Consider the following 27,214-nt stretch of genomic DNA (forward strand, 5'->3'; position numbering starts at 1 on the left):
TTTTTTTCAATAAAAGTGACATCAATGCAAAATGTTTGTAATAAAATACATTTATTGATTAACATGGTAATAGTCTTATTAAACAAATTAAATAATGCTATGGAAAGAGCTGACAAGAGTCATGAGATGCTACTAACAGCATTAGTCAAATAAATTTCTTAAAATAGCTGAGTTCTATATTAGAATATGTTCAATAAAAAATGATGGTAATTACATATGAATAAAATATCACTACATGTGATTAATTTACATAATTGAGATTGAAATTATGGATCTGACTATACTTTTAACTAGTTGTTCAAGTCGTATCACAAGGTAATTTAACACACAACACGTTAGAAATGTATAAGAACTATTTATTATTATTGTTTATTTTTTTAAGCATAAGATTTTTATTTTTTCAAAAAATAAAAATTTAAAAAAATAAAGTCAATGACATTCAACATTGCTCTGACACAAACTTGCTAGTTTGCATGATATTCTCTCTCTCAAAATAAAACATCCATTTTGATTGTTCTAAACTATAGCAAACTATCGTCAGCTGACATCTCCCCAAGCGTAATGGTACGAAGGTCTAAACAAATTGACATTGAAGAAATAAGACAGTTATGCATAAGCAAAAACTTTCATACATATTATGCCATAAAGGTTAGTTATATTCAATGTTGCCCTATCTAGTTTGTAGCTTCTATCAGTACCAATTGGCCAAGTTGCCAAAACCCAAAAACTGCATAGATTGATCTTTTGCCCCTCTACACAACAAACTTTCTTCTAACTCCATTTTATTTACAGTGCCTCGCCTTCTACGAGTAAGTCCTCATGCATGGAAGTCTAAATGTAGCATGAGGACTGCGAATCTTCTACCAACATTTCCTCGTGCATGGAGGTCTAAAAGTACACTGGAGATTGTGAATCTTCGCGAATTTTGGGCAGTAAGGATGGAGTAGAGTCACTGTCTTCGGTGGGCAATGGTGTATTCCTTCGGGATTGGCGTTTTGTGGGGACAAGCACAGGCTCCAAATTAGATTCTTCGCTATCTGCATCGCTCTCACTATCATCTCCACCCCTGAATACCGGATGGATGTAAGCATTTTGAAGGTACTCTTTCAAGTTCAGGTATGGCTCCCTTGTACGCTCCAAGGTATCCTTCATCATTGCTTCCTGAAAAGTCCAAATAAACAAACAATGTGATTGATTAAAGATAAATTACGACCCAAGGATGAGGAGAAAAAACAAAAAAAGGAGAGAAGTTCCCATTGTTTTTCTTACCATCTGAACTTATAGGGTCTGATTATTTTTTGGCTTAGAGAGAACACAACACCACCACCAAGCCCTTTTTTCAATTACTTGGGGTCGGCTACATGAATCCTATGTTTCCATTCCGCTCTATTTAAGGCCATAGCCCAGGTCAGTCAATCAAAGGGAACACCCTCATTTAGTTGTATATTCATAGGATTCATGTTAATATTGGTCATGACAGTTTTTCTTTTTTAAGCCAGCTGTCAAGCTACCTGCCACAAACCTTCTCATTTATCTGGGCTTAAGACCAGTTGTGTAAAGAACAAAGGCGGAGTTCGCCAGTGTAGAACACAAAGGAGAAGGAAATTCCAAAATCATGCTCCATCAATTTGGCACTGCAAAGTGATCCAACTATTTGAGAACTAAGATGACCTAGCTCTTCTCAATATTAAAATAGCTCTGGTCATTTCAGCATCTAGCAATTATTTCAGAACTAAGACGTATTGGATTTTATTTAATATAGGAAATATCAGGCTATTTCAGCTTTTAACGAACTATTCTGAACAGTGACAGGCACTGGGGAATCAATTGAGGATGCATTAATGGTCAATAGATGAAAATAAATTGGTAAAGGGGAAGAAGTAGATTGTGATCACTAAAAGAGAACAAAATGAAGTCCATCAACAAAATGATGAAAAATGAAGCAACAGAGACGCTAATTGAAACAAACACCAAACCTGTAATGGGTATCTGACAAAAGCTGGCTCATAACGACCTTTGCAGAATATATGGAACGATATGGTCAATACTGGGAGTGTGATGAGCAAAGGAGTTGACTGAGCGGCAGCTTTCGTACTTAATAGTCCCATTAAAAGCAGCTGCGAGACAACCAATGCAGCTATGATTCGTCCATGGACATCAGGCCAGAATGCCGCAGCACTCTCATACTCCTGATTGTAGACGTTTATAATCTACATAGTCAACATAAACTTTATCAGAGCACACACACACACATATATATATATATATATATTTGGGACAAACTATCAAAAGATACTGCAGTGTAAAAGCAATGGATATTTATGCCACATGTAACTGGCATCACAAACACTACTACGATGGACTTGCTACACAATCAAGTTCTGTCCTGCAAGGTATATATACTACACTGGAATTGTTCCATACTCCCCAGATATCAAAGAAATCAATGTTATAGTGTCAAAAGCAGCATGTTCCTGATTGTAGACGTAACTTACAGAATCATGCAACAAATATAATATTTATACAGCATAGTAGCATACTATTTTATTAGGTATAATATAGTTTCAACTTTCAAATTTTTCGTAGTGTATGTCAGGGTTCAAACCCATTGCCTATAAAATACAAATAATTTACTTATCAAGTAAAGAAAAAAGAAAATTCTATCAGGCATATATATATATAGGATGCAAATGTCCCATTCACACACTGAACAAATCAACTAACCTAGGGATCTGAATGCTCCTGTTAATCAACTAACCTAGGGATCTGAATGGGATCCTTGAGCAAGTATGCTCCTGTTAATAATTTTTTTTTCTTCATCTAAGACACATTTTACAAAAGCCTTATCTGTAGTTTTTTTTTTTTTCCCTGGGTAAGCCTTATCAGTTAAAATAAAATAAAACAGGAGGAAATTATAAGCTTGAGCATAACAAGAGATTGGAAATGCCCAGCTTGAATAAAGGCTGATGTTGATGGTCTATTTTAAATTTAGGCAGGCATAAGTGTACCACACACACAGATCTAATCATCGGTCAACTCCCAAGCAATAATTTAAATACGTGTCTGATAAAGATCTGGTAACTTAACAAGAGGTGGAGGAAGAAGAGCAATCCATGGCATCTACCATTTCTATAACAGAGGATGCACGCTGAAATCTCCAAAGTGAATTCCTCTCTCTTTTATTCCTCCAGATCAAATTGAAAAAGTACATATATGCAGATGAGATCTATAGTAGAAACTTTACTTTCTGGTTCACCTGATTTACGTGTGTGTATTTAAGTCCTGTCGTTGAGCTTGGATTACAAATGTCATCAAAATAATACCATATATATTTTGGCTAAAATATCAACATTTACCTGATGTCGGTATACAACATATGCCAGCCCAAAGAATATAATGATGAAAGGAAGTAGAATTGGGGTCACCACAGCGTAAACAAGGCCAAGCAAGAAATAAAGTTGTATTTGGGGTTCCCCTGTGTTAAAACCAAGACTTCCTGGATCCATTGCCTCTTCCCTATCCTTTTCAGTCTTCACCAAAAAGAAATTTTTTAAGTGAAAGAATATCAATGGTTTTAACCGCAGAATCTCCCCAGCAACTCCAGCCCATCCATCCACCATTATATAAGTTATAAAGAAGGTTGCCTTCATTGGAATCGAACCACCAATTGTTATTGGGATACTGCACAAGTATGCACTCAGCATTAGGAGCACTAGACGTAAATTACAGTCTAGATGAAACAATACACATAGTACCCACAAAAAAAAACTGGATAAGAATATGCCATAAATGTAATAGAGTGTCATTCTGTCTCTTAAGGGAGAAGGCAAGAAACATATCTCAAAATCACATAGAAGGGAAGATACACAGTCCTGAATAAATCTGATTATGCATAAAATACATGAAAATTCACACTCTCAGTCTTCTAGGACCTAAGGGAAAAAAAAAAGATGTTTCCTTCAATGTACTTGCATGCAATTCCACATTGAATGTGAACATTTTACCCGTTTATAGGAAAACATCTAATACCCACAACCAGTTGGATTCAACTACTAGATATATGAGAAGCAATGAATTATGCTTTCTTACTATTTTTTTTCCCCTTAGTTGGTACTCACACACACATGCCTCCACTGAGGCTTGAGCCCTTGACCTCCCTTTGGGAAGTAAGAGCCTGATACCACTAGGCCACTGGCCCATTGGTAATTATGCTTTCTTACTTGCTTAGTTGCTTGTGTCCATGTTATGGAGAGTCAAAGAAATCCTGATGATTTATAGTGGGCTGACAATTGAATTCATAAGACCATTACTCAAAGTTGGTACCAGCTATGCAGGATACAAGGAGACAGAATTCGTTCACTAGACAGATTTGTTCAAGAATCTGATTGTAGGAAATATTCCTTCCTACAGAAGATTCAATAAGAGAAATCAAATGCCAAACTTAGACAAAGTTAAGATCTTAACTGTAAACATGAAAAAGCATGTCCCTTTCTTTTTGATAGATATCATCCAAGACCAATCCTTAAACAGTAATTTATACATTTGATTGTAGGAGATTTTACTGCTACCCTTCATTGATCCTTTGTTCTCTTTTAGATCCTAATACAAATCACTTTTACATCTTTGGATTAGTTAAAATGTTTACTGGAAGTTTGTTTATTCTTCATTTTTTTTTCTCTCTCTCTCAATATTATGCCTTGGATTCATGACACACTCCAATTAAGTTCCAATCTTTGTATTGTTGCCCAACAATTTTATTTTATTTTATGAAAGCAGACGTATTTCAGAAACTAATCCAACTGCTATCAGTGCAACTGTGGGGATTTACAATGTATGTTATGAATATAATTATAGGGGCAAGTCAAGTGGGTGTGTAAGTTTCAAATAGGAAAAAAGAGAATAAAGAATAGAATTATAGAAGTCATCGGTCAGATGGATAACTATTTTTGAGCAACAAATAAGCAACTTAATTTGGTCAAAGCAACTATCTGCAACTTAAATTGGCTGGTGAATATTTTCAGAACACAATCTATTTTTTTTTTAAATTTTTTGTCCATGGACAAGTTAATACAAAGAAACACAGGTTAACACATGAAAGGGTTTCAATCAACCGACAAAGATCACAAAGAATACGCATAATGCATAGCAAGTGATAGGAACATACTCATTTGCAGACTGGTGAATAAAATTATTTAGTTGTTGAAATGCAGTTCCTGTAATAATGCTCCCAAGAAAAACATTAATAAATTGGAAAATATAGTATCTTGTTGCAGATCTCCTCTCTAGAGCTGATATGGAGTTAAATCCTTCAAATTTAGACATTAGCATCAATATTGAGGGTAGAATAATGAGAAAAATCTTCAATGCAATTCCTGGAAGAAAACCTTGGATGAATGACTTGATAAATTTCCTGCATGGAAACATGGTGTTGTAATCAAATATTAGTAGTGAAAAATTGATAAACTAGGCAAGGTTAGGACAGAACAATCAAAAGTAATGCTATCTCACTTCATATATAATAAAACTGTTTCAAGAAAAAGATGTCTTTTGATGTATATTATCAAAATAAAGATGGCCAGTTTTAAGTATTCAGACCTTAGATTCTGATTGTTCTTAAATGTTAAAAGAAACCAATAAATCAGCACTAAGATTGTGATAGTTGAAAAACTATGACTGGTACACTCATGCAAGGAAAAGTCATTCTGAATTAATTACTAGCAAAGATCATCTAATAAGGTGACCTTAAAAGTATAAAACCTAGAACTTGATACTCATAGGGTCAGCGAAATATATGCAGGTAACTCCCTGCAACCTGGAGCTGGAGCTGGCAACTCCCTGCAACCTGCTTTTTAGCACATACACACATATGTATGTGCATTGGTATTATACCAATTACCAAGTCAACACATAAACTGGGCAATCTTTCTTTGTAGATTCATTCATTGAAAGCACTCGTGAGTCGTGACAAGGAACTTCAATGTTTTCTCAGAACTGTACCAAAAGGGTTTGATAAAGAGTTTCTGTTGTTATGGAGAGAAATAAGACTTGGAGCAAGCCATTTAGATATGCACTCATTAATATAGACTACAGCCCCCAGCCTTTTGTATTCTTGTTCGATCATTGAAAGTAGATGAAATGTCCCTATAAGATGCTGCTATCTAATAAGGAATGAAGCGAATGCACAAATACACCTCCTTTAGAAGTGATCAAGCATTATAAGCACTCTTAATAGTGCATTGTCATGCCCAGGCTTTTAATCCGCCCGAACTCATACGAGGCACGAGATGTCCATTTTCTGAAAGCTACTGAAAACTTTTAAAAGACTAGGCTAAATGCAATGGGAAGTAAAATTATCTAAAAGAGTCTTTGTACATTTTTATGGAGTTGCCACGTAACACCAACATAAGGTGTGTTAGACCTCCTGATCCAGGTTTTATAAAGAAAAAAAAAGTTTTCATGGCTATTTGGAAAGGTTTTAGAAAAAGAAGTTTGATGGCTATTTGGAAACATACTTCTGAAGATTATTTTGGAAAGGCCCTTTTTTGTTTACATTAATCGAAGGGTACTCACTCATACAAGAGGAAGATGTTAGTCACTGTAAAACATATATAAGAATGGTTATCATAAATCTTTACAATACTCCCTATTTTGGCTATCAATCTTGACCAAACAGTTGTGTGTGGTATTGCCTAAAGGCCAAAGTGGAATTCATATGAAAAATCATACGGAATGCGTCAAAGGTGACTTCTACCTAAAGGCCAAAGTGGAATTCATATGAAAAATCATACGGAATGCGTCAAAGGTGACTTCTACCATAAATAAGACAATAGCCATTAGAGGTCATTCGGGATGTCACCTAAGTCATGCTGAGACTTAGTTTCGCAAAAGTCATGGAAGGAAGGGTCTTAGGAGAACATGGGAGTATTTGAACAACAACAATAACAACAAGAAGCATGCCTTTTCCCAATTACTTGGGGTTGGCTACATGAATCTTACATTTTCATTCCGCTCTATTTAAGGCCACAGCCTTCAAGCCACATGCTAACACGGGAGTATTTGAAATATTTTAAAAACCAAAAGATTCATGAGAATAGAAAGAAATTGCTTGGGAAGAGCTTACTTGTGATGTAAAAAGGATCTTGGACACCACGAAGGGTTTTACAAAACAAGTAAAACGTTTTCTGAAGAAAAACATGTGAGGGAAATATGTTTTATGAAACCAATAGTGTTTTGGAAACAAGATATTGAAAGTGAATAAGCAGCAATAAGAGAATAACTGAGGCATTTTTCAAAAACATTGATGAGGACTTGGGAGAAGGAAGCATAATTTTGAAAACATGTAGAGGATATAAAGAGTGCTTCAGATAAGAAACGAATCATATTTTATATAATCCTATGTGTACTGACAATGCCCAGTAAGCATGACCACAAGAAGACTACATTCGCCAAAAAACAATTTAATTAGATGCTGTCAAGTATCTAACATAAAAATTATATTCTTATTTGAACCCCAGCCATTCTATATACAGCCAACCACAGAAAACAAGCAATATGCCAGATCTATAGGATCTTAAAATCAGAACAAATTCCTGCCACATGGAATGAGAAAAGGACATGGTACTATAACATTTCTCATGTCCAATGATAAAAGATATCCATCTTATGTCAATATGCCACATTACTTACTTCCAACTGCATTATAACCAGAACCATGAGCTGATCGATTGCCATAATAAAAATAAAATAAGAAAGACTTCCTAACAAGGTCCATTAAACTTCATTTATGTCTCTGATGTATTATATGAATAATGAGACTCTAAAAGTTGGTTTTCGACACACTATACGATCTCAGGAGACTCTAGAGAAGCAGGGAAAGGAAAAAAAACATTCAAGCTGTATAAAAGCTGGGATGATATTGTAGTTTGTACCAAGAATATGGGACATAAAATTCCATAGAAATTGAGAAAATATAAATGTCACGGTGGATTGGAAATACTACAAGCAACTGAATCATGTCATATGCAAAGATTTTTTCGTACCACAATAAACTATTGCCTGCAATATGAATAGGATATAATTTATAAGCACATATTTTAGTATTTTCGATGGCTAACAACATCATTAATGATCTTCTCAAGACAATTCAAATATTCAACTGGCTCAATATCGCCAACGAACAAAAATGTGTGTGTGTATACATGCATCTATAGAGAAAGACATCACTACTACAGAATTTTCGGGGTGGAGTATCCATGGTCTTGGATTAAGACTGTGTTTCAAGAAAGAAGAAGAAGATGATGATGATGCAGAAGATAATAATAGCAAACTCACACTTCAATTATGGACTTCAGGAAGGGAGCTGCTTTCTCTATTCCATCAATGTTAGCAAGTGTCTGCACAAATGCTATTGGAATCATGAAAAAGAAGGTGAGGAAGAAGAATGCAACAGCAATTATAAGCCTCCTAATTGAGAGCGAAACATATGGGATTGCCAGGTTATCCCAATAAATATCACGTGGCTCTGGAGCCCACTCGGTTAACCATATAGTTGGGTTTCTGGATTGTTGAGTTTGTGCACAAACAGCAGCTCCCCATCGAGTTTTGAAGGAGACAAATGAAGCTGGCATTATATATTTAGGATTGGTGGTAATAGTCTCTCTCTCTGCAGATATCTGACAATGATCCACCCATAATAATCAGAGTAAGCAATGAACCAATATCAAACTGTACAGTAAAATGTAAAACACATTCTATAAATTATGCCCTATTTTAACGAGTTTTTTTTTTTTTTTTTGATAAGTCTATTTTAACGAGTTTTGAAGGAGACAAATGAAGCTGGCATTATACATTTAGGGTTGGTAATAGTTTCTCTCTGCAGATATCTGACAATGATCCACCCATAATAATCAGAGTAAGAATTGAACCAATATCAAACTGTACAGTAAAATGTAAAACACATTCTATAAATTATGTCCTATTTTATCCAGCCATGAAACTAAAGTTGTAGAAAGAACAGTTTCTTTAATCTCTAAAAATAAATAAATAAAACTATAATAATGTTAGGCAGATAAAATGGAACACCCTCCTAAAAAATGCTATGTCACGAGAAAAGCCAGTCATTTAAAAAATGCTGGTGTAATGTGTTAAAATCTGAAGGCCTTAAATGTGCATCCACATACCAAGCAGAACATATAGTAGAAGGAGGTCTCGAACTAGTAACACAAAGTAAAAGAACATAAGTCTACCACTCAATATGGACTTACAATCCTGACAGAAGTGAGAAATTAAAGGCATTAGCCCATCATGATTCCTAAAGCACAGGAAAACATCCATTCCTCCCTTCTCTTGGACATCTCTAGGATTAACTACCACGATCTAAATTTCCTTATGCTTCGGCCAGGTTTCAATGATCCGGCATCTTCGTGCGTTAAGATCATGCAGTAACATTTCTGAGGTAGCTTGCTAAGTGCAGCTCATGGTATTGAATTTTTGAATGACTTTGTTATAAGGGTGTTGCTTTTAGAGAAATCCAAAAGAAAACCTACAGAACTTTTGAAATTTCAAAGATTCAACCAAAATTCACATAATAAAAATTGAATAAAAAATATTATGTAAAACTTGAATACTCAAAACTTTGAACAAAAGAAAATTCTATAGCATTATGATCCAAACAATCATAAATTGTTGGGGGGGGGGGGGGGGGGGGGGGGGGGGGACTTTAAAGATACGCCAGCTCCTCAATAAAGGATGGTAGAATGAGGTGTTGGAAGGACACTCGGTGTATTAATGCCCCTTTGATGCTGATTTCCAGAACCTTCTATATTTTGAATCATAAGGAGGCTCTTGTCTCATATGATGCTTGGTTTCCGGAGAGAGTTCTTTGGGAAGTGCAGTTCATAAAAGTGTTAATGTATTGGAGTTATTGTTAGTCGATGCATTCTTTAGTTTGTTGTATGGATTTCAGATGAGGAGTGATGCTGGTTTCTGAGAATGCAAGAAGCCAGAAAATTTTCAGGTTAAGTCTTCTTATAAGGCGTTGGTTGTTGATGGGTGTGGAGACTCTAGGTTAACCTTGGAACCCATCTGCAGAGCCAAAATACCTTCCAAAGTGGGCTTCTTTGTACAGATGCTTCCTTGGAAAAGATTCTAACTATGGTATTATGCTTTGATCATTGTTTGGTGTGCAAGGTGCACTAGGTGATATGGAGTTCGGTTTTAGAGGTGTTGACAACTTGGACTGGTAGAAAGTGAAATCATTAGGAGGAGAGTGGGCCGGTGCATGCTGCATGTGCATTTGGAAGGAAGAATAGACATATCCCCAATAGTTTTCTTTTCTGGTTCATGAGCTGACATCATGTTCAATTCCTTGATCTTGCGGTTGTCGCATAAGAATACTTTGTCCATGTTGATTTCTTAGGTGACATGTTTCTTGGTTAGAGCCTTGTTTAATGTTGGATGACCTAAAATATTAATTAGCTGAGCTAAGTTTAAGAATATAGTTATTTTTGAAACAAAAAAAAAAACTTTTAGAATGTAGTTATTTATAGTAATTAGAAAATACCTTTTAACATATAGATTTTGAAAGCTTAAAACTTTTACCTTTTTTATTTAAAAATAAATAAAGAAGATTTTACTTCTATTATATATATATGGTCAACCTAAAATTGATGCAACAAACAACCATTCAATGTTTCATCAACATATGTTGATTTGTTATCAACTTTTTCAAATAAAAGAATTGAGTATAATGGCTATCAGTCCTATGTAGATTTCTACCTTGCCGCGACAAATGTGAAAGCAAAATTTAAACTTATAGGCTACATATACATTGTTTCTGTTGATATTGTTACAAATAAGTGTTAACAACATCTACTCTAATGCTACGTTTGGTGTGCATGAATGGAATGGAATGCAAGTGGGAATGGAATGAGAATGGGAATGGGATGTAACGCCCATTCTCATTCTATTGTTTGGTTGTATGAAACACATAGGAATGGAATGATAATAACCATTCTATTTTTTGGTTGGACCAATTTAAAATTTAGAATGGAATGAATTTCAAATGGAATTCTCCAAAATACCCTATTACTGACAAATAAATTAAATTAACAGAATAGCATTCTTTTCCAATATTTTTAAAAGAAATTACGCAGGTGGTAGATGGTGGTGACGATGGTGGTTATGGTAGAAAGTGGTAGTGGTGTAGGTGGTGGTGTTGGAAGGCAGTGGTGGCAGAAGGCAATAGTGGTGTTGGTGGAAGGCGGTGGCGGTGGCAGTGGCGGTGGAATTACTGGTGGTAGTGGTGTCAGGTGTCCATGGTATAGGTGATGATGGTGGAAGGCAATGGCGGTGGCAGTGGCGTGGTGGTGGTGGAAGGCGGCAATAGTGCAGGTGCTGGTGATGGAAGGCAGTGGAGGTGATGATGGTGGTGGTGTTGGAAGGCACTGGAGGTGGCGGCCGTGGTGGAAGGCAGTGGTGATAGAGGTGGTCGTGGTGGAAGACGGTGGTGATCGTAAAGGTCGGTGGTGGTGGCGGTGGCGGTGGCAATAGAGGTGGCGGTATTGGTGGAGGTGGCGGCGGCGGTGTGGTGGTGGTGGAAGGCGACAACAGTGGTGGCGATGGGAGTGGTGGAAGGTAGTTGTGGTGTAAATAGAAGGTGGCGGTGGTGGTGGTGACGGCGGCGGTAGCGGCGGTGGTAATGGTGACAGTTGTGGTGGCAATGACAATGGTGGAAGGCAATGGAAGTGGCAGTGGTCGATGGTGGCGGCGGAAGTCGCTGGTGGCGGCGGCAGTGTGGTGGTTGAAAGTGGAAACAATGGTGGTGATGGCAGTAGCAGTGGTGAAAGCCAATGGACGTAGCGGCGGCGGTTGTGGTAGAAGGTGGTGGAAATCAACGGATGTGGTGGTGATGGTAGTGGTGGAAGCCAGTGGTGGTGGAAGGTAGTAGTGGCGGTGACAGTGGTGGTGTTGGAAAGCAGTGGGGGGGTGGCCGCGGTGGTGGTGGCGGTGGCGGTGGAAGGCAGTGGTGGTGTTGGTGAGTTTTGGACTTAGAACATGATGGTTTTTTCGGAATTTGATTTTTTTAAAATTTTACTTGGGAATGGAATGGTCATTCCATAGGTTTAGTTGTGGTATTGATTTTCATTCCAATAGAATGCCCATTCTCACTTTAAAGTGTATACTAAACAAATGAATGGTTGGAATGGGCATTCCATTCCATTCATGCACACCAAATGCAGCATAAAAGCTTAAGCTGTTAGAAACGGTGTCACATTACTATTTATATCCTCTAACACACCCCTCACGTGTGGCCTTCTTTCTGGTCCAACACGTGTTTTCAATTTTAATTATCAGGGTGATGGTCAGGTTTGAATTTGAGACCTTTGGCTCGGATATCATGTTAACACTAAAGCTATTAGAGAGGGTGTCACATTACTATTTATATCCTCTAACAATAAGGATGTACATAATTGAATGTAAAATTTGCTTTATATGTACAAGAGATAGGAATATATCCACCCTCATCATTTTACCTTCCGAAAAAAAGAATTATTTATATTGGTTTTTGAGCTCATTTGTTTAAAGACTGCAAAGCTATTTATCAGTGGTTGGGAGCAAATATTGGGTTTTGAGCTCATTTATTGTGATCATATGCACCTGATCATGTCCTTTAATGTTGAGAATTATACACTTCGTTTGGCACCGAGGAAGCAAATCACATCACAAACATAGAGACCCAATCACAAAACAAACAACATAAAGAAACACGAACGGACAGATTAACATGGTTTGCTGAACTCGACCTACGTTGGAGAAGAAATTTCAATAATCATGAATCAAGAAGAGAATATACTAATGGTAGAGAATGCCTACCCATTTATTGCATCTCTCTACTCTCACCCACTCTCTTCTCTTCTCACTCCTCCATTCTGTTTCTTCTCTGCCTTCTCCACCCAACTCCACATCTATTTAGAGTTCCTAACCCAACTCCTTGTAGGAAGACTTTATTAACAAGAAATTACCTAATCAAATACAACTCTAATTTAGAAACCTAATTAGACTAAAATTTGAGCACAATACATAACATTTAATCTTATAAACCTTTGTAGATTCTGTTTCCCCATATGGAAAGGAGAATCTTTCAAGATTGCAAGCATAATATATATATATATATATATATATCTACAGCTATTAAGAATAGTGCATTATGCGCTGTGTGTCTGCTTATACGGGGTGCTTTTCTTCTCCTTTTATTTTTCTCTTTAATATTCTGCTTTCTGTAACTTTTAAAAATCCAAAAGCAGCACTTGTAACCCTTTTTCAACACTCTAATCTTACTTTGATAAACTCAATTGCTTCCTCCACAGAAAGGTTCAATTACAGCAACCAAACCCACAAAAGAAGTCAAGTTAAGTTCATGGGTTATTATTCAACCCCTCTAACCCTAATCAACATCAATGCTTTTACCTACCTTTAACCTTTAATTAACTTCTAAAACCCAAAGAACTAATACAGAAACTCTCGCAATTAGTTTTCAAATTATTACAATATATCACTTATAAAACCAAACCAATTCCAAACGTTTTCCATCTATAAAGCCTGTAAACCTTCTTTCTACTTATTACAACTCTAAGCCCACACCATAAAATCAATTGTAGGCAGCATTACTTTTAGTTTCCTAGTACTTTCATATAATATTACCTCCTCCAAAACATTTGTCATGTCATTTGTGTTAAAAGATATAAAAGTTGACGAGAGAAATTTAACATGAAGAACACAAAGATATACGTGGTTCAACCACTAGGGCTTACATCCATGGCACACAAAGCCCAAATGGCTACATCACTTTCTTCGTATTCTTTCTTATTTTTGTATACAATGATTACCTCTATTTATAGGTGAAAGAATACAAACATGTGCTAAATATGATATGTAAAAGATTCCTAAAACCACTCCCTTGATTCACTCATATCAATATTCTGTCAAGGAGTGATTTAAGGGCTTTAATCACTCCTATAATGATATTCTCCAACAATTTGGACCATTATCAAATCACCTTCTTTGATAGCTTTAGTCAAATTTTATGGTTCGAAATTCAGATTGCAATATTTTAGCACCACTGCTGGTTCCTGATATGATTGACTCAACATAACAGAAAAAACACCAACTAAACCAAGATGATTGGATAGAACACTATTATACAATAGATCCAGACTTAAGTGATCACAGCCACTTCATCACCTACCTTCAGAATGTGAGCGAGAAGCCCTAGATAGCACACGGAATCCATCCCTCCCCACCAGAACCCCCAAAACAAGGGATGTTGATAATTGATGAATTTGACAACAATATTCTGGCAGATGAAAGGTCCTTAAAGTTGTCTGTTTCATGATACACGGAAATATAATTCTTCACAGACATCAAAAAGGATATCTTCAAGAAAGACTTCAGTGAAGTACTTAAAATTAATCACAAAAAGCAAAGCATTTAGATTCCCTTTTACTAAAATAAAAAGAAACACGAGAAATGGAAAATTTTCAACACATCCATGTATGTATATGGGACATAAAGTTAATAGGTCACCTTTCTTCTAATATTCATACAGTAATAAATTCCTGTGTAGTATAAAGTGAGGATAGCTAGAGCATATTTAGGAAGCTCAACACAAGGGTAAAATAATAATAATAAGTTTGGAAAAATGAGTAATAACAATATCAACATTTAGCACTTACTTCTTCTGATAGCTTCTCAATCTCTGATGTATAAAAATCAATGGCATCCACTCTCTTCCCCCATAGGCCAAGAAAACCAGTCTGCTTAATGAAAAAAGTTCCCTGACAAAAAGTTAGTAATGAATTCTAGGATACAGCATGATGTAACTTTTTTCTAAAGCTCGCATAAAGCACTATTTTTAAAGATGTCAAATGACTATAAAGTCATTAACTGTACAATACCTTCACAGAGGGTCTTTTTGATTGATTTCTAGAATATTTCAGCTGATAGTAGTCAAGCCAGTTCTGCATTCTTTTCTTCTCCTTGACTAATTTAGAAAGTTTATTTGCATTGCACACAACCTGCATGCAAATGTCTAAGTAAAAGAAGTTTATAGCATTTCATCCACACAGTAATTGGTTCTTTGAGTTTATGCAGTACAAGTGTGAGAACAATACTATATTAGATAGATATAAATGAAATTTGTATACAACCTAGAGATCATTATTTAGAAAATAAATGAATTCAAATGTACAATATAAAATGAGCTTGATACCCACATGATAAACAGTCAGGAGCAATGCTGGTATTATCTGAGTCACTGAGAAAGAATGGTTTCTGAAGTTGGTTTCATGAATAGCCAGTTAATAAACCTAAATATTTAAAATATCCTACAAAGGTGGGGATTTACTAGTTTTAAGTGTTAAAATAGCCTCCGAAAGTTTCAAAAGCACAATTCATTAAATATTCACATCCTCTTAGAAGGTCAGGCAACACTGGTATTATCTGACTCACTGAGAGAGAATGGCTTGTTAAGTTAATTTCAAGATACTAAAAAAGGGTGGGGGATTTATGAACTTGAAGTGTCAAAATAGCCTCCAAAAGTTTTAAAAGTAAGTCCCAACTTACCATTTTTTGGGTAGCCTTCCATCTCCCACAATCATGCCCATCAGCTAATTTAAACTAAAACATAAGTCACTGAATCTTAAACAGGAAAAAAGGGCTAGCCCAGTGCACGAGGCTCCCACCATTACTGGACAGGCTGCTTCCGTTTTGAACCCGTGACCTCTGAGTCACAGTGGAGCTACCTTACCGTTGTGCCAAGGCCCACCCACACTGAATCCTAAACTGAAGTTCATCTTAAATATACAATTTGAAGTCCAGAACAGTCCCCACAGAAACCATACTATTTAACTTTTAAAATAGCTTAATGGTAATTGAACACTCTCAATCAGTCAATCACACTTCCAAGTTTACAGTCAGCTGGTTTTGACCCAATTTAAAATGCAAATAAAGAGAGGCAAGAGTGAGAAAGAAAAAGGAAAGAAAGGGTGAAAAAAGAAGAAGGAAAATAATCATATCCGTGATTGTCATTTCTCTGCAACTAATAGAAATTCATCAAATAAAACATAACACAAAAAGACAGTACATGAGAGATGTAAAATCCCAAACCTCAACACTACATACCAAATTACAGTCTAAATAAGACTAAAATGAGGACTACTTCACAACTTGGAACATTTAACCTTAGTCCAATAACAGGCCTTAGTACAGTGTACATTGAAGCCACCTCCTCAAGACTCTTAGCTTATCAACATAGATGGGAGTGCTGCCTGATAGTAGAGGAGGCTCAGAAGTAATCATTAGGAAACAAGAAAGGTGGCCGTCAAACACCTTTGCTAGTCCTAAGGTACCAAAATAACAGCGTACTACCAAAAATCAGTGGCAAAAGGTAATAAAAGTTGGAGGTGGAGGTTGATCTTAGCCTGATGACCATACCTCCCATATTCAAGAAATAAATATAGATATCCTAATAAACTATATCAAACCTCTATTGAAAGTCAAAGGAATAAAAAATTAATCTCTGAAAATCCTCACAACCAAGCCCTTCATTTTCAGCTAACATATAAAGAAACCGTCTAATAGACACAAGATTCACCGACGGAGATCATGATGGGTCTCCTCACACGCTTTCTGCGATACACATATATTTAGGCGTAGGCTCAAGACTTCTAGGGTATTTTGTTATTTTGGGGGTTTTAGTATTTGACAGGAGTTTGAGTCGTTTGACTGTTTACTACACTTTTTTTATTTTGGTTTCTTATATATATGCTTTGGTGCCATAGGGGGTTTTACGCCAGACTTATATGCTTTGTATTGATAATATTGCAGACTTCTCTTACTCCCTGAGATTTCTTTCTTCTGTTTAACTTCCCTATTCTTCTTCTCCTCTTCCCTTTCTTCCCTCTTCTCTCTTTATTGTAGGACTCAAGGAAGTCTCAAATAGCTGAAATAAGAAGCATGAAGTGGATGAAATTTAAGATAGTACATGGCTAGAGTTTACAGTCAGATTGTAGGAATGTAAAATTTTAAAAATGAGAAAAGAAATGAGGAATAAGAGAAACATATTGAACATAGAGGAAAGGCATATAAATTCTGTAGAAAAAGCATATTAAATTCTGAACATAGTTTTTAAATTTTAATGGAGTAGTAGCAGGACGAAACCTGATAAGTGAGATAGTGATCTGGATGGTTGACCATGAAAAAATGCTCCACAAGCTGACTGACTGATTCATCAGGGTCTGGCGGCACATTTTTAACAAGTACCTACACAAAAATGTATAAAGTTCAGAAATAAGAAATGAGACGCATAACGCTGATGGAAACAACAGTTTAGAAGCACCACAACTCAAACTGGCATTTTGTTATGACCACAAATCATCATCATCCTTACCTTAATCCCATATGAATGGGGTGTGCCACATGAATTCTCTCTCTCAAAGTTTTTCTATTACATGCTAATTCTCCTACTATATTTAACTTTTTATAACCATTTTTAATAACCTCATCCCTGTTATTTTTTGCTGCCCTCTCCGTCTGTTTCCTTCTATTACAACTAGTCTTCCTTGTTTGACCAGCATGTAGCTAGGCCTCTGATATATGTCCAAACCATCTAAGTCTACTCTCTCAAGTTTTCTCACCAATGGGTGCTACACCTAGTTTTCCTCTCACACTTTCATTAGGGACCCTATCTCTTCTAGTCACTCCACTCATCCATCTTAACATGATTTTAAACCATCGAATTTGTGTTATGAACACAAATCATGTTTTTAAATAAGAAAGATTGAACTATAATAAATATCTTGTAACAAAAAGGACCAAAAAAAATTGATTAATTGCTACCAAGAATTCACCTTATATAATTAATTGTTGTTGGTTTTAAACATATTAAGTGAGGGTAAGGCTTAACCAACAGTAGGTGATGAAGAACCAGGCCTGACCTGAGAGCTTGAAGTCCATACGGCCCATGCCTATTATTGGAGACGTGGGAAGGAAAGATAGAATTAAGAATTAAGAATTTTGACTTTTGACTTTTATTATTATTATTATTTGATTTTAGGATTTCTATTTATGGTAATAGTTTGATTAGGGTTTTTCTTCGATCCCTATATAAGGTTGGTCAAGACATTGTGAAAGGAAGCTTTGATGATTGATTATTGATTATTATTCAGAAATTATTGTGTTTCTTCTCCCTCTGTGATTCTTCTCTTCTCTCTCATTCTGATTTCTTCCCTTATTATTCTTATTCTATTTCTCTCTCAATCTCCTTCTTAACTTCTTTCTTATTTACTTGAATTATGTTCTCGAATTGCCCCTACCCGCTACTGCATCAGTAGGTTTCCAATTCCAAATGATCTACATCAAATTGAAGAAGATAAAAGAAACATACCAACAAAATTTTCTTGAGTATGACTCCCAAATTGTTCCACACATGGGAAAAAGTAATAATAATAAGGATGGCAATTAAGAGTTTATAGCCGGTTCCTCCCATACTAGGTGATGCTCACCTTGGAATCACTATTATGTGCAATCTACTTATAAGCTTTGCAAGACTCATGTATGGTTCTCTTGTGCCAAATCTTATTATTCTTATTCTATTTCTCTCTCAATCTCTTTCTTAACTTCTTTCTTATTTACTTGAATTATGTTCTCGAGTCGCCCGTACCCGCTACTGCATCAGTAGGTTTCCAATTCCAAATGATCTACATCAAATTGAAGAAGATAAAAGAAACGTACCAACAAAATTTTCTTGAGTATGACTCCCAAATTGTTCCACACATGGGAAAAAGTAATAATAATAAGGATGGCAATTAAGAATTTATAGCCAGTTCCTCCCATACTAGGTGATGCTCACCTTGGAATCACTATTATGTGCAATTTACTTATAAGCTTTGCAAGACTCATGTATGGTTCTCTTGTGCCAAATCTTCCATTATGAGGGGACCTCCAACTACCTTAAAACTTATTCAGATTCTTGAGAAACTCAAATCGTGAAACAATTTATGGTTTAGATAAAGGCAGAAGACACTATAATTGAGAAATTACCAAAAGTATATTAAAGTTTCCATAATCGACTTTTTGTGATCAAGTCAAAAGCTATCATTTAGTACTTGTTTCAAATATGAGTAATCACCATCAACAGTGTACTACTAGATATCTTTGATGACTCCACTAATATTGCACTTGCCTTGTGATACAAAAAGGCTTTCACACACAAATTTGAACAGTTCCAACATGCCCAAACCTTCGAATATTAGGGAAGAAGAAAGCTCCCATGTTTCATCATCGATATCTGCTCGTGCAGCTTTCATTTCCCACTTTATTCTTTTTAAATGATTTACCAAGAAAAGGACTTTCAACCGTGATGTTTATTCATCATTCCTCGAAACTTGCTATTAGTTTAAACATGCACCCCAATTGATGAGGCCCAAACCAAGACCACATATTAGCATGAGTCCAAGAGAGAAGATTTCTACATCATTAAGCTTATTCAAGAAATATTCATGAAAAGGTATGGAATCAGGTGAAAGCATTAAAAAATGCACAATTCTAATATAAAAGTAGTTTATAAACTTCAACAAAATGATAGACTACATTAATCAAAGTCGATATGGAAATATCCAACATTATAACTACCCTGACTATCTCTGTATGACATATACGTTCTTTTCGAGTTTTTCAAACCTTGAAGTTATAATCTTGAATTAAATATTACTCATAATTCTAGATCATCCAAGCCAATTAAAGAAACTAATTGAAACCAAGGAGTAAAAGTATAGTCATTTGTATTCATTAGTCTTATGAAAGAAATAGTTGGCTTACGGTAAATTGGTCTGGGCGCCGATGCTCTGATGCAAGAAAATGCAACCTCATTGATGCTATTATCTCATACTCCTTTTTCAATACATAGCACGTCCAGAAGGTAAAGACATAAGCCATTACCAAATGGGTCCAGAATCTGCAACCCGAAAATAAGTAGAAATTTATTGAAGCAGCATAATTGCAAATCAAAGTCGCTATTACGTTTTGAAAGGAAGACCACAAAATCATAAATAATCTAATAAACCAGCTGCAATAGCTAAGGTGCCATGCTGAGGGGCACACTCTGCATTCTATTTGGGGAATTGCCAGAAAGTCCCAACAAGGTTCTCTAACTCATATACTAGGAAGTGGCATAGCCTCCAGGCTTCTTTTGAGTTTGTAAGTGTGTGTGTGGCCTTTAGATCATTTTAAAAACAGTGTTAATACACACTTCAAGATTTATAGTACATATGAATCAATGTTGCTGTCGTAAAAAAAGCAGTTGTTTTTCCATGAGAAAACTATTGGACCATAACCCTAAATATTGATGTAGAGTAGCGCGAGGCCCGTGATCTAAATTAAAGGGGTGAATAGGTTTGTTTAATTAATTGATTTTAACTAACTTTTGAATTTTAACTAGATTAAGGACAACTCAAAAATTAGATAAATCCATTCATCATATTTTAAAAGCATCTATAAATATGTAAGGTAAAGCATTAGCACAATAAAAACAGGATTTTAATGTGGACACCCCAAGGAGAAAAATCACGGGATCTAGTCTAGACTAATCAAATCCACTAAGATTCCATTTGGTTTAGATGGAATCAACTAGAAGAAAAAGGAAATAGATTTAAATTTTTTTTTTAGAGTTTGGATAGAGTGAAAAGGAAAAGTTCTCGAAAATAGGATTCCCGCACTTGGCTATTTTCTCCCAAAAGGTTTCTCGCACAAAACACGTGAAAATATTTCGCATGAAAGAAGCACCTTTTATTTTACATTCCGATTTACCCAACAACAACTTCATTGTTTTTCTACTGATTTCAAAGGACTGCAGACCAACAACTTCATAGTTTTTCCTGTGGGTTTCAAAGAACTGCAGACCTGGGTGAAGGCAAGTTCTCTCTCAAATTATTTAGCTATATGTATGGAATATCAAGTAATATCCTGTGTGCGTGGACGGATCTAATCTTTGATAGTAATAGTACAAGCATAAAATTGCTATAAGTTAATCCCAAACCAAGGTCCTAAAATCATTGGACGCCCCTCTCGACTCCTACTCTCAATCCCATATATATATATATATAAGACTCAATTTCACTCATATAAAAGATAATCCTGGACTGTATATTTAAAGTGTTTCTTCTAATCTAGCTTCATCAGAAAGACTTGATACATAGAAAATTTGTCTGAGCACCCATTTCTTTATTGAACTAGATGTTGCTTCCAATCTTTATTAGTGATTAGATTTCTGAATGAATTCATTTTGTTGTTGCCTACAGCAGCTGAAAGTACATCGTAACTTGTAGTAAAGCTGAGGTCTATGAAACTGAGATGAGACTCTAAAGAATGAGGTGCATGGTTTGTGGCATTTCAGAGCAAGGACTGGTGAAACACAAAATTTTATTATTCTACTATTTTATATAAAAAGCGCAATTTAGGTAAGTACAAATATTTTCTAGCAACTTTCATGGAATCCAAACTATAAAATGGTATTTTCCAACAACTTTCTTGAAAAAAATTCATGCCAAAAAATCATTTTTATTTTCTTTCACTTTACTTTCTTTTCTTTTCACTTTCCACTATTATTTTCTATCTATCCAAACACTAACTTAACGAGAAAGAGATCATATAACTATGTTAAAAGTTTCCCCAAACCCCTAAAAAAAACCTAGTTACCTCCTGACACAAATGGACGCCAATGTCCCCAATCGAGTCTGTAGGTCGTAGGCTCCATCAACAAATCCATGCCTCACGTAATTTGCTTCTTCACAAACACTGTGATCTCTACAACTAGTTTGTCCAAGCAGTGTGTTTGTTGTGTAGAACTCCTTGTTGGTGTTGAAATCTCCATAGGCTCATCAAAAGTTGATAATCAACACCTAAATACATACTCACTATACTAGATTCTATGATGATACTGAAAAAACAAAGTTCTAGCAAGAATTTGCTGGGTAGCACTCAAAATCCCTATATATGCTCTATTGTCTATCAAAGTGCCTTGTTCTATATGTATTAGGATTTTGTTTAAGGAAGTTCCAAAACATGGTTATGCAGTTCAAAAAGAATTCTTATGAATCAAAACATGTAAAGTATGAAACTCTAATTGATGAATGTATGAACCATTAGTGAGTACGTATACGAGTGTTGAGTTTACCTTTTTGCCCTTATATGTAGCTTTGTCTTCCAATTAAGACATTGGACAAAAGGTAAGCAACGAACACCTAGGAAGCATGGATACTTCCCCAGGGTCGTTGTGGCCATATTAGATGCCTATCCAACATGGATATGTGTTCGATACGGATGTATCGGAATTTTAATTTTTTTTGTAATAAAAAATAAAATCAGAAAAGGCTAGTGTTAGGACCTCTATGGGCGGGTGTGATGTGGGCGAGCACTGGCAGGCTACAGGGTGTCATGATCCCACATCGCCTGGGGAAGGTGATATGCTATATATAACATTTAACACTCTTTTATGACACAACACATTTTAAAGCTGTGATGGTCGTGAACCCATCAGAACTCCAAAGTTAAGCGCGTTTACTCTGGAGTAGTACCAGGATGGGTGATCCCCTGGGAAGTCTCTAGTTCGGTTAACTAAAAACGGACAATATTGTGTCTGGGTAGGGTGGGGGTTGTTACAAATGGTATCAGAGCCTGACTCAGCCGAAAGTGTGGCCAACAGGGGGGGTGATTGTGACGACCTTTGTGGGCAGGTGTGATGTGGGCAAGCACTGGCAAGCTACAAGGTGTCATGATCGCACATCGCCTGAAGAATGTGAAGTGTTATATGTAAGGTTCAACACCCTTCTATGACACAACGCGTTTTAAAGACATGATGGTCATAAATCCATCAGAACTCCAAAGTTAAGCGTGCTTACTCTGGAGTATCCATACTAGAATGGGTGACCCCATGGGAAGTCTCTGGTCTGAGGGAGCTAAAAGCGGACAATATTGTGTCTTGGTAGGGTAAAGGTTGTTACATACGGCTGGGCAAAATTGTAAATATTAGAACATACAATTGGATAATATCAACTGTTTAGCTTGAACATATCATTAGATAATATTAGAGGCAACAATTAATTAAATATCATTAAATTGTTTCAGAAAGGGTAGAAATAGAGGCGGTTCTCACAAAAAGAAGTCAAGTGCCAATAAAATGACAGAGTGGTAGATATTCAAAAAAAAAATCTCTTATAATTCAAACTTCCACATAAGAAAATAAAATGTTCACTATTGTCAATTAACAAAGTCCCATTGAATCCTCTCCTCCTTTTGTTGTTCACAAATTATATGTGAACAACACATATTATATGTGAACACAAAAGGAGGAGAGAATTCAATGCTTTTATGCAGTGAAAGTAACACTTAAATGGATCAGGTAAAAATCAAAGACTTAAATGGATCAGGTAAAAATCATTAACATCAATTCCCAAAGGGAAAATCATATTAAGAAAAAAGAAAAAAGAAAAGAAAAGAAATATACGTCAAATTTTAGTGTCAGAAGTCTTGCATACCTACGTGATCCGGCAGGAATGTTTGAGATAGAAAGCTTGTCTATGTCACTGTAAGTTAAATTAGAATGCTCTAAAGTACCATTGGTAAAATTAACTGGCACCATGACTGTGAAAGCAAGGAATGTGATAGGAATGAAAATTTTAAGTCTGCAATCAAGAAAAAGAAAATGAAGCAGAATCAATCCAAGAGAATAGAAGGAATATCATGTTATCAAGAACACGATAAAATGCAAAACAGTATCAACCTAATTTCTTTCTTTCTTTAACTTCTCTACAATCCTTGTATTTATAAAACTCAAAACAACATCACTCTGTTAACATATTATATAGCACCTTTGATCTTCTTTATTCAATAATCATCGTCCTTTAAAAATTTGTTTGAACAAAATGCACTGAAAAATTATTTGCATTTAAAACGTAGATCGCATTGTTTGATACTATTACTTCTAAATTAAATATTTTGTGCCTTTAATTACTTCTTTGATTCAAAGATCAGTAGCTGGAAACATAATTTTACTTTTAATTCCTTTCTTGTGAGGTTGTTTACAAATACAAGAGTCGTAACCACATGGGTTTCTATTCTTGCAAGGGCTAAACTTGTTCACTTTGAAGCTTTTTAATTTTTAAAACAAATTTTTTTTTTTCTGAGTTAAAACACAAACATTCACACAGGGTTTAAAGTTTACACTTCAGGGATCCTGAATAGTGACACTGATAAGGCATATATTATAAATACAAACTAGGTTACAGATGAAACAGATGCAACAGAGGATGACACATGAGTTCAGAAGTTTGTCAATCACAAATTGAGTATGAAATGCTTTTCTCTAATGTTTATCTGATCAATCATAATAATAATCACCTTTTCGGATCTAAATGATTATGGAATCAAATATGTGGTCGAAATCAACTATTAGTGATTCCCACAAACTCAATTATATAGTTTTCTATTGAATTGTATAACAACAATTGGATCCCCAGGACAGACATTAACTTTCCTTAAGTCTAGGTGTGGCTAAAATTTTTTTTTAAAAAAAACTACTCTTCTTCTTCTTCTTCTTCAGCTATTTTAACAAAAAAAAAAAAAAAAAAAAATAGGTATGTTAAATAATAGTGTCTTTAACCTCTTTTCTTTCTACCTATCAATAAATAAATAAATTAAAAAGTTGTTAACCTCTCTTCTTCTTCCTTCCTGTCTTTTTCTTTTCTTTTTAATATCTATAATGATTCACCTTTCAGCCATTTCACAATGAAGTTTTAAACTTATCACGGATTTTTTTTTTTTAAATTGCAAGACATCAGGTATCCCGTATCCCCAACAGCCAACCACACAAGCAACAAGTATATGAAAACGATGGGAACTGAAAGTTATCAGAGCATACCCTGTCAAGTAAATCCTCAGGTAAACAGCAGAGTCCAATCCTGCATGGTCAATAAGCTCGGGTTCTGGCATTTGCAATGCAGCAGGCATCCAATTCAGAAATTTCATGTATGAACGGTAGTCCAAATTGACGAATCTGTGTACAAATGCACCCGAGTGCAATGGACTGCTTCTTAAACCCTTTAGATACCATTTTGGAAAGTAGACCCTATCGTTGAAAGGCTGAAGCCGAATTATAGCAAATGCCACAAAGAAAGCAAATGCACTAAGGATATTGATAGCTGCTGCAACCCCTATATCATTAAGTGAAGCCATTTATCCACTTCAAAAAAGATGAGTAATTTCCCTGTGCACAAGGAGAACTTCTAATATTATATTTCATGTACAAAATCAAAGAAAAGTATGAACTGCTGATCAAGTGCAACCCGTTATTTTGTGATGTTACATGGACTCTTCAAAAGTAGCGAAGTACCCTCGGACATGGGTATGGGATATACGTCCGACACTTTTGGGTGGACATGTAGTTAGAAACCATATCCAATCATTCAATTATATTATATTATTAATTTAAAATGAGTTAAATGCCTAAAATGAACACTATATTAGATAAAAACATTACTTTACTCTGAAAAAAAAGAGTAAAATGAATATTTAGCCGTGTCCATGTGTCCTGTTTAGAGATCTGTGTCCATGTCTTCTTCTGTTTAGAGATTTGACATGTCCGACGCACGGATACATATCCGTGTCCGACACACATATCCGAGTCCAGGTAACATAGGACTGAAGGGTGTAACCTTTGTATATTCATATGTATGCGGTGCATTGTTGCATTATTAGAAGCTTTAAATCTCTAGTACTTTTAACTCTCAGGATTCCATTATAACCGGGTGTCCACAATAGGTATTAATTAGCACCAAAATTTGTCCAGAATAATGAAATAAGACAACACAAAAAAAAGCATTCCATGATGTTGCAGGAACAAAATTACAAATAACAATATCCTGCTCCTACACTCAAAAAAGACTGCCTTCCAGGTTCCAACTGCGCAGAAATGTGTTTTTAAAAGAAACAAAATAATATATATATATAAATCAAGCCAAAGAGATTTAACTTATCAAGGTTCAACAATTTCAATTAGTGAGCTACTTTGAAAAATCTAATTATCACAAGCAATACCAAGTTATTGCACCCGGTAAGTCCAACAAAATCAAGTGTTTTCCAAAGAATTGTGTTGATAACAGCACAATCAGGGTTTTCTTTATGGATACAATTTTGAGATGAAATTAAGATGCATATGAAAGGGAAAAACTGAGAGTTGTTAATTCTTATTTTTTTATTTAGAAAAAAAAAAAAAAAAAAAAATGAAATGAAAATTGTTACCTAGATACACCTTTTGTTTCTTTTTTTTTTTCCAAGTCGACAAAACCTTAAACCCCAAGTTCTTCAGATTCGTTGAATCGTATGTCATCATATCTATCCTTATTGCCACAACCTTAAAATTGTGTATGATCTGTATAAATGCGTGTATGCGTGTGTATTCATACATATATATATATATATATACGTACAGCTGCATATACATTGTAAACTCTAGAGACGAACACGATTAAAAAGAAATTCAAAGAAACATACACTTCAATCTCTGAACTTGACTTCTGTCCAGTGCTTGATAAACCCAAAACTCTTTCAAAACTAAGTCAAATCGTTACGTTTCGAGTTCAAATTGAACTGCTTGTCCTAACTTGAGAGGAGAAGAAGAACAGATCGGACACGAAACCGACAAAGTTCACGGTTATAGTTTTACCAAAACGACAACGTCCAGAAATTTCTTGCCAAATGGAGTGAGATTCTTCGCTAGAATGCGCCGAAGATGGTGAGAGATGTAAAAAAGAAAATGACATGAAAATATAAACTAAAAAGCGCCTGAGACAGCGAAACAATTGATGGGCTGAATGTGAACAGTGCTTTGCCTATTTAATTCTTCAGTTTGGTTTGCTGTCGGCAATTAAAAAAGTTATAACGGCTACTTTTCTAAGCTCTGTGACAAATGTACTAGTGTACTACGTAGTATATTATTTTCGTCCTTGTCTAACCTTTTTCTTTTTCCTTTTCTTTTCTTTTCCCCTTCAAAAGCACAGGAAAATTAGGAGAGATCTAAAAATCGAAAAACCAAAAATATATAAAAAAAAAGAAAGTCACGTGATCCAAATATAACACATTGAAATAGTAAAACTTTTCAAAATAT

At 35.4% G+C, this 27,214-nt stretch overlaps 1 protein-coding gene across 1 annotated transcript; it reads right to left on the reverse strand.

Moving 5' to 3' along the window:
* Positions 1-342: 342 nt before the first annotated feature.
* On the reverse strand, positions 343-27,165 carry LOC132307385 (CSC1-like protein At3g21620). The gene is made up of 12 exons (XM_059805116.1): positions 26,602-27,165; positions 24,971-25,315; positions 23,589-23,735; positions 19,876-20,011; positions 17,218-17,319; positions 14,955-15,074; positions 14,733-14,813; positions 8,332-8,672; positions 5,165-5,410; positions 3,357-3,681; positions 1,977-2,210; positions 343-1,161 (listed from the first exon to the last, which is right to left on the reverse strand). The coding sequence occupies exons 2-12, from the start codon at positions 25,282-25,284 to the stop codon at positions 889-891; spliced, it is 2,319 nt and encodes a 772-aa protein (XP_059661099.1). The 5' UTR covers positions 25,285-25,315; positions 26,602-27,165; the 3' UTR covers positions 343-888.
* Between the last annotated feature and the right edge of the window lie 49 nt (positions 27,166-27,214).

The sequence above is a fragment of the Cornus florida genome, unplaced genomic scaffold, assembly GCF_030987335.1.
Source record: "Cornus florida cultivar Cherokee Brave unplaced genomic scaffold, ASM3098733v1 CherokeeBrave_3.0.0_Hap2_Chr05, whole genome shotgun sequence".
NCBI classification, from domain to species: domain Eukaryota; kingdom Viridiplantae; phylum Streptophyta; class Magnoliopsida; order Cornales; family Cornaceae; genus Cornus; species Cornus florida.

Coding starts and splice junctions, on each gene's coding strand:
- LOC132307385 (XM_059805116.1), bottom strand. CDS start 25,284: ATGGCTTCACTTAATGATATAGGGGTTGCAGCAGCTATCAATATCCTT. Junction 20,012..23,588: donor ATTCCTGCCGGATCACGTAG/GTATGCAAGACT, acceptor TTCGGGTTGCAG/ATTCTGGACCCATTTGGTAA. Junction 5,411..8,331: donor CTGAAGTCCATAATTGAAGT/GTGAGTTTGCTA, acceptor GTTTCCATGCAG/GAAATTTATCAAGTCATTCA.